Below are 7,779 nucleotides of genomic sequence, written 5' to 3' on the forward strand. Positions count from 1 at the left end.
GGCGTGGCTGAGTGCCGGCTGTGTGGGGGGCCCCCCAGCCACACGTACTGACTGTGCCGCATGGCTCTGCATTGCAGGAAGCTGACCAAGCACTGCTGTGCAACCTGGAGCTGCAGATCGAGTCCCAGTTCCTGCAGGATGACATTAGTGCCACAAAGGACAGATACAAGAAGGTAACTGGCTGGAATTTGCCGTCTTCTTTAGCTCTTCCTTCTGGAGACATGTGTGAAGCCTTGCCCTTCTCCATGATCTGTTCCAGTGGCAAATTAAAGCAAATCCCATTTGTGTTTTGCTGGGGAAATATAGCACTATATATTTGCAGTGGACACAACAGCTGCAGTGTGGAGGTCAAACCCAATGGCTGGATGGTTGGAAGCATCCAAACTGACTCCTTCGCGGTCCTATGCCTACAGCTGTAGCAATGTCTTGAATTAGTTGCCCTATCATGAGTCAACTGAATATGCTTGTCAAGTTGTCTTGTATTTCATGCTGAGAAGCTATTGCTCTCATCAGAGAGGGATACCCAATTTTCTGGGCCAGAACATTCCAGTTAATCAGCAGACATAATAACCCTGTGGCTAGAGGGTTACGCTGCAGCCAACTTTAACACATGCAGCCCCCTTCTCCTTCCTGGGATTGCTGTGAGGCTTGGGATCAAGCCACTGTCCCATCTTTGCTGCTTTTGAAAGAAGAGGCTTGCTTTTTTGGACCACATGCAAAAGTATTTGTAGTTCTCATTTTGAAAACCTCCTGTGCAATTAGAGATCACAGAATCTTTAATTAAGACTATGAACTACATTGTCACTTAGCCAAATGCCTGTAATCTACTCTCAGCATGATGAAACTGCTAGCACACATGCACTCAAAATCAGGTCTAAAACTGCATTCCAAAACCAAGCCTGAACGTGAACTGGACTTTCATAAGCTGAAACAAGTAAATATCTAGGAATAAGCCCCAGAAGTGGAGCACATTGAAGGGAGAGCCTTGCCATGGCGTTCTCTGATGAAAACGTTTTTTACTTCACCACAGAACCTCATGGAAATCCAGACCTATGTCAACGTTTTGCAGCAGATCATCCAGACAACCCCTCGCGTGTCCCCTATAACCACTGGCATATGTGAGGTAAGTGTTGCTGTCGGTGCATACGCGCTGCTCTAAGAAAGAGACAATGTTTACTCCTAAAGCATCGCAGGTCCCCTAACTCACCACTCCACGATTAGATGAAAACTGAGACAACTACAGGTAAGTACTGAACTCCGAGCAGAGAAAAAACTAACTAGCTGTGGAAAACTGAACTGATCAGGAGAAGAGAGATTGTGTTAGTCAGAAGATATGAACAGCTGTGGTTACCGGCTCTAATTTCAATGTAAGCTGTGCTTCTGTAGTCCCGCTACCTGGCATCTTTCACCCTGAAAGCCATGCCACAGGGGTTTACTTCAGGTTAAATTCCCATCTTTTTATTTGTCTTTTGTAATTTTCTCTTTGTCTTTACAGTTTATTTCCAGTAGTGGAATTTATTTGGGCTCTTTTTAAAAGAGTGAAACATCCTTTCCTGTATACACATTATTTTCTTCCAACCAGGAAAAACTGGTAGCAGAGAGGAGGATCCCTGTTCTGCAGAGCCAGCTGGAGGAATACAAGAGCATCCTCTGCCAGCTACAGGCACAGAAGTACAAACTGCAGACAGAGGTACTGCCATCACTAGCCATAAAATCAACCACAGTGCTCATGAGCTCTGCTCTTTTTATGGTCACATGGCAACCTGAGTTGCCCCTGAAAGGGTCTTGTGAACTCAGTTGACTCGGAGGTGTGTTTTCCTTTTATTTTTCCATCCTTTTCTTCAGCTGTTTCATTCCCATTCTCTCAGTGGTTCAAACTGTCAGGTTTAGATGACCAGGGAGGGCTCTAGGGATCGTAGCCACTAGGAAACCTTTGCTTATCAGAGTAGCTGGTGGGAGAAGGTTTCCACACTGCAACTGGATTCCTGCAGGACAGAGTTAGCAGGAGGTCGTGGATGGAAAAGTTACACAGAGCTGCTCTTGCTTTTTTCTTACTGAGCTCAGGCTAGAAACTGTCTCCATGAAAAATGATGTGGAAACTTCAGGGCTCTGCCCAGTCCCTTCCATCTGTGTCACATCCAGTTCTGAGCTTGCTGTGAGAAGGACTGGACAGAGCCGGTAATCAAAACTCAAAAAGGTGTCGAGCTACATTTGGCATCCTGCATTCATCCCTGTCACTACTAAGTGCTAAGTCGACACTCTCTGGTGCTTAGATACTACCAGCACCTAAACCACCTGCTTTTTGCCAGTTCCTGATTTGCAGGAAATGACTGGACAAGATGTCGGTGACTCATTGCTCCTGCCCATCTCCCAGCCAAACCTGCCATAAATCAGCCTGGCTGCTCCAGCCAGTGCCTCCAAGCGACAGTACGGTGCAGGGAGGAGCGTGGCAGGAGAGGCAGCTAAAGGCTACGGTGAATAGACACCAGACCTGGATAACTGGCAATGACGGGTCTGCCTCCATAGGGTTGAATGTTTCTCAGTAGATAGGGGTGGAGAATGACCACCTTGTGCCCCTCAAATACAGCTTCCTTTGTGCCTTGAGTTGTCCATCCAGGATGAGAGGAGTGATATACTGGCATAAAACACCTTTTGGTGGGATTTTGGAGTCCTCTGGGCAGCCAGAGCAGCAGTTCTTAATTTCTTGAGCGTAACTTCATTCACTAGGGCACTCAGGGACAGTGCTACCCTCAGGCCTTCTCCTTGGTTTCTTCCTCATGTCTGATGCTCTGGTGGAAAGAACACATGCACTCTGGGAAGGGCAAGACTCAGTAGAGTGATAAGAGAGATAATGAATCAATATAGAAAAAGAGGGGAGAAAATCAGCCTTCTGCTGGCAGATGGAGAGAGGCACTCTGGAGAGTTAATTATGCTTTTTGCAAAATCAAATCTTCACATCCCATTTAGAAAGAATTTATTAATTCAGTCTCATGTCTTGAGATTAAAAGAGTGAAATAACTTTACGAGTGGAGGTCGATGACAGGGTTCTTGTGGCAGAGAAGGCTGAATCTGCTGGCTGCAGTGTCGTTGAGTTCCTGTGCTTTCCTGATTGTAGACCTGATAGCCGTATTGCTGAGAGGTTATTGACCTCATCTTGAGAGCATGAAACACTGGAGAGGGCTGTGGAACCTGCTGGTCCTCTCGTACACTGCAGTATAACCAAACTAATGCCAAGGGACTTAGATCCTAAATTTAGGCTCCTAAAAGGTTTTTGAAAATCTTGCCTTGTAACATATAGAAATAAATCAATTATCAAAGAATCCATTAGTCAGTTATTGCCCCATTAGCTTTTTGTGAGTTCATCTCTTTAAAAGCTGTTTGAAAAGGAAAAGAAAACCCAAGTGATAAATGAACTGTTATAAATAGCTGAAAATAGCAGAAGAGAGAGAATTACACCTTCAGGTCCCACCTGCAACTCCTGCCTCTTGTTTTACAAGGTGCTTATCGCCACCTCCTGGCTGATGCGCTCTCCGATGGCTGGAGTGGAAGCCTTACTGCACAATTATTTTTATTGCTAAAGCAAAAAAGCCAAGGAATTGAATTCAAAAGGGAAGCTTTTATTTAAAAAAAGACCCTTTCTTAACCTTCACTGCTTGGTCTGTCGACCACAGAGAAGGAGGAAGAGGTTTTGCTGGGGCACATCTTCCCAGTTAAGCACTTTTGCTCTCCCTGTAAGACATTGCCTGCTCTGCCGAGGCCATCCATGGTGAGCTGTGGGTCACACAGCGAGACCTCAGCCAGCATCGTGTGCAGGGGTAAGAAGACATCACCCAGCAGTTCCCCTGGTTCATGCCAGTCCTGTCATGCTTATTGTGGAGCAGAAGCCTCGGGATAGATCAGGGGGTGGTGGAGGGGAGTTTCTAGTTTTGAATAACTAAACAAATGCAGTGAAACTGCTGCTGTATTTCAGCAGTGCAGCCTAGCTCATCATAATAAAACATCTTGCCTTTGATTACCCTTGAAATATGGGGATACCGAATGCTTCAGAGCTGCTTTTCACCCACCAATTTTATTTACCAGACAACCATGCTCGAGCAAGCAATTAAAAACACCCAGGAGAGTTACGACGATGAAATTCAGCTATACAATGAGCAGATTGAAAACCTTAGGAAGGGGATAGAGGAGGCTGAGAGGACCCTGGAGAAGTACACGACCGACTGCCGCCAGCTGGTGATCTACCAGCAGTCCCTGGAGAACGAGCTGGAACGGTACAAACGTATCATCGAGAATGAGGACAGCCGGTAAGGCTGGATTTCTGGCCTCTCCCAAAGAGGCCAGTGATCTCTTTTATCTCCTTTGAAAAATGTATGTTTAAGGGTCTTTGGTCCACCCAAAGCTGTGGCCGTTTCACACCTTTCACTGGTAGATATCTAGGGTCTGGAATCCAGACAGATGCAAAATTTGGTCAAGCCTCTGCCGAGGAAAGGGTCTGATCCATTCTGAGGTTCTCCTTTCCATACAGTCTCCTTTCGATACACTGTCCTGCCATCAGTGCCCAGAGGTCAGGAGCATATGAAAGCAGTCTGAAAGCCCTCCCCACTGCTCAGGCGTTAATGTAGCTTGCTGGGGTGTTACAGGAAGGTTGTTCTCGCAGAGCTCAGGCAGGGCAAATGTTCTGTAAAGCAAAGCACTCTTCACAGCAAACTCATTCTTCAGGCAAGGGGGAAGAAAGGGTAGAGTATAAGAAATTTGCAGGGATTTGGGTTGCGTTTAAACCTATGGAGGAGCTCTGGCTCCCTCTAATGTCAACCATCAGCCTCACATGAGAAAAGGAGATGGGCTTTCACAGCAGCGCCCAGTGCTGCCTGCACAGGCAGATGCAGCGGGGCCAGACTCCTGAGCACCCAAACTGCTGCTCTGGGTTGTCCAGAAGATGCAGGGGAAGGACACTCACTAACAGTCAGTCTCACACGTGGGGAACAGATACTGCATCAATTTTTGGTGTCTCGTTCTGGTTAGGAGTATCTGATCTGGGTAATTCTCAGTGCCAAAATCACAATGTGCACCTCATATATCTACAGAGGGTGTGTATCCTCCCAACAGCCAAAACATCCTCTCAAATTCTGGCAGAGCAGACTGGAAAGGGCACAGATAGAGTAACTGGTTTGTATATAGCCTTATGTTGCATGTACCTTTAATACTGCCAGATCCTCAAATATTTTGCAAGGAAGACTGCTCAGTTTTCTTCTTGCCCTTCTGAGGTCAGGCATATGCAGGTAACATTGGAATGGCTACCAAATCTCACACTGCACCAGCCAGCACGTACAGCTCTTGCTGACTTCTGGTAGGCGTGGACTGACCATCTGCCCATCCAAAGTCTTCTCATCCTTTCAAAGCATTGTGCTAAATTACAAACCTGTTGCTATGGGGTTTAATTACTGGTGTACTTTAGCAAATGGAGCATCCCATGTCTCCCGCTGGCAGAAGCCAGCCTAACTCCTGTGAAGCTGCTGTGGCCGTGGTGATTTTCCCCAAACAAGAAACAGGCTCCCACTTCACCACAGGGGAATACATTTCTTTAGCCTTCATGCTTCATCTTGTGCAATTTCACTTCTCTTGATGTAAATGAGGGTGAGAGACCTGACTGATCTGTCTTCTCCGGCAGGTTAAACTCTGCTATAGCAGGAACGCCAGTCACACTCTTCACGCAGATCTATAGACCTGTCCAGCCTCAAGCTGCGAGGGGAAGAGGTAAAGCTGTGACATGTCTTCCTGTGTCTGTCGAGAGCAACATCACTGTGTTTTAAACTGTTTTTCCATTTGTCTTCCATACCAACATACCTGACTCCAGCCTTGCTAAGTAAATGCAGTGATTTCAGCCTACCTCAGCTGGCTTTGGGACAAGCTGCCAAAACCACAGGCAAAAGAGTTTTTTGGCTAATTTCTGCATTTTACTACTCAGGCTGATTGACAGAACAAAGTCAAAGGCACCTGAAACTATGGAAAGAGCTGGGGTTCTGTGCTGACTTGTTGTGAGTCGCTGGTCCACGCTTCAGTCACGTGCAAAGAGCATCAGGGGATGTGGAGGGCTGCAGGCAGGCAGAGGACACTTTTTTTGGCCTGTTTATGTCCCATGGCCCCGTTTCTTCTGAACAATGTTTCCTCCATGTTGTATGATTGCTTGTTAGAATTAGGATGCTTGTAAACCTGGTGACAAGGAAATGGCCAGGACTAAACTAGCAAGGCTGCTCTTAACAAAGAGGGGAGTTGATTTGTAAAGGTGCTGTGGTTACTAACATACGGGATGGCTTACTGTAGCTTAAATCCAAGGCTCACTGGGGTTTTACCAACAACAAACTCCCCTGAGAACGGAGATAAACTGTCAAATGAGGGGGGTTTGTTGAGTCCAGCTTTAATTTTTTTAACTGCTCTGTGAACTGCAGAGTGAATCTTGGTGTTGGAGGGATGCCAACACGCTGCTCCTCAGCACTGCACCACTGGCTGGGTGGCTGCTGAGCTCTGTGCCCACTGGCTGCTCTCTGCTCCCTGCTGACGCAGCTCCCTGCACCTGCCCGTACCCAAAACTGCCATGAGGGGAGGTGCCTGCCTCACTCTTTGCCCACCCTGGGGACACAAACATGAGGTGTCCCTGTGGTGAGCCTGTGGTGATGCTCACCTTTCCTGTCAGGCCTGGATCGCTCACCCAGCACCTGCATTCAGCGGGAAGGTTCTAAAAAACAGGGCTTGTGGCTTGGTTTTTTTCCTCCCTAAACCCAGCAGGAGCTGTAAAAACTAGACAAGCTATTTCCACTTAGCCCTACTGCCAGGCTGTGCTTCTGTCTGCTGAAGCCTCTGACTGGTTTCAGTCTCTGCCTCAGGAGATGAGGGTTCTTCTCTAGTTAACGGAGCCAAACCCCGCCACAACGCCTGGGAGAAAGGTGCTGAGCCTGACCGCAGCAGCAGGTACCAAACACTCCAGTTGAGCATTAGTACGGGCCTGATCAGTGAACACTTTGTGCAGCAGCCTCTCAGGTGTCCTGCACATGGCAGCGGCAACCTCAGATGCACAATGGCTACCTGGCCAAGGGGGCCCATGCAGAAGACCAGGCTGTTTAATGCGCTGACAGAAGCTGTGCTCACATTTGCTGCTGTATTCAGCTCTCCACCTGCAGCAGTGAGGGTGAGAGGCAGCTCTAGCATTTGCAGCAGCTGTGCTCAGCACTGTTTGTTGTTTGCTTTGTCTTGATTTTTCTCTAGATATCACCCAGGCTGTGCAAGATATTGCCAGTGTAAAGACCAGACAAAAAGCTCTGACAAAGAAAATTGCCAGGAAAAAGGAGCTGATGTCTAAAGACATAACTGATGGTCACTCTCCTGAAAGAATGTACGGAAGAACTCTGGAAGGTTTTGATCCAGATCAGCTGGAGTTTGGGCACGAAGGCTCAGTCACTTGTGAACCTGGGCAGGAAGGATTAGAACTGGATGAAAAAGAAATGGGCCCAGAAGATGTACCTGATGGAGCCCAGATAAGTAAAGCTTTTGATAAATTGTGTAACATTGTGAGGGAGAAAATAAGAGTCTACAAAAGACCAGAGCCCAAACCTGAAGCTCCTCCCAAAGGGCGTTATGTGCTGGTAACAGGGGAGGAAGCCTATGAAGAACCTTGCATCTTGCCCCCCTCCATCCCACCTGTGGGAGGGATCACAGTTTCCCCCGGCAACGGGAAGGTGATGAATGGTGGTGAGGTGGAGCCCATACCAGAGCTGCCAGAACCTGCTG

The 7,779-nt window shown here is 47.5% G+C and overlaps 1 protein-coding gene across 1 annotated transcript in view; it reads left to right on the top strand.

Annotated features, from left to right (window-relative positions):
- Nucleotides 1–7,779, top strand: part of BFSP1 (beaded filament structural protein 1, filensin) — a 19,467-nt gene that overhangs the window by 11,191 nt on the left and 497 nt on the right. The window contains exons 3-8 of the mRNA XM_010142691.1: nt 78–173; nt 1,031–1,123; nt 1,583–1,690; nt 4,081–4,301; nt 5,666–5,751; nt 7,258–7,776. Of these exons, the coding sequence (XP_010140993.1) occupies nt 78–173; nt 1,031–1,123; nt 1,583–1,690; nt 4,081–4,301; nt 5,666–5,751; nt 7,258–7,776 (1,123 nt within the window). The remainder of the gene's footprint in view (nt 1–77; nt 174–1,030; nt 1,124–1,582; nt 1,691–4,080; nt 4,302–5,665; nt 5,752–7,257; nt 7,777–7,779) is intronic.

Source organism: Buceros rhinoceros, unplaced genomic scaffold, assembly GCF_000710305.1.
Source record: "Buceros rhinoceros silvestris isolate BGI_N320 unplaced genomic scaffold, ASM71030v1 scaffold3439, whole genome shotgun sequence".
Taxonomy (NCBI): domain Eukaryota; kingdom Metazoa; phylum Chordata; class Aves; order Bucerotiformes; family Bucerotidae; genus Buceros; species Buceros rhinoceros.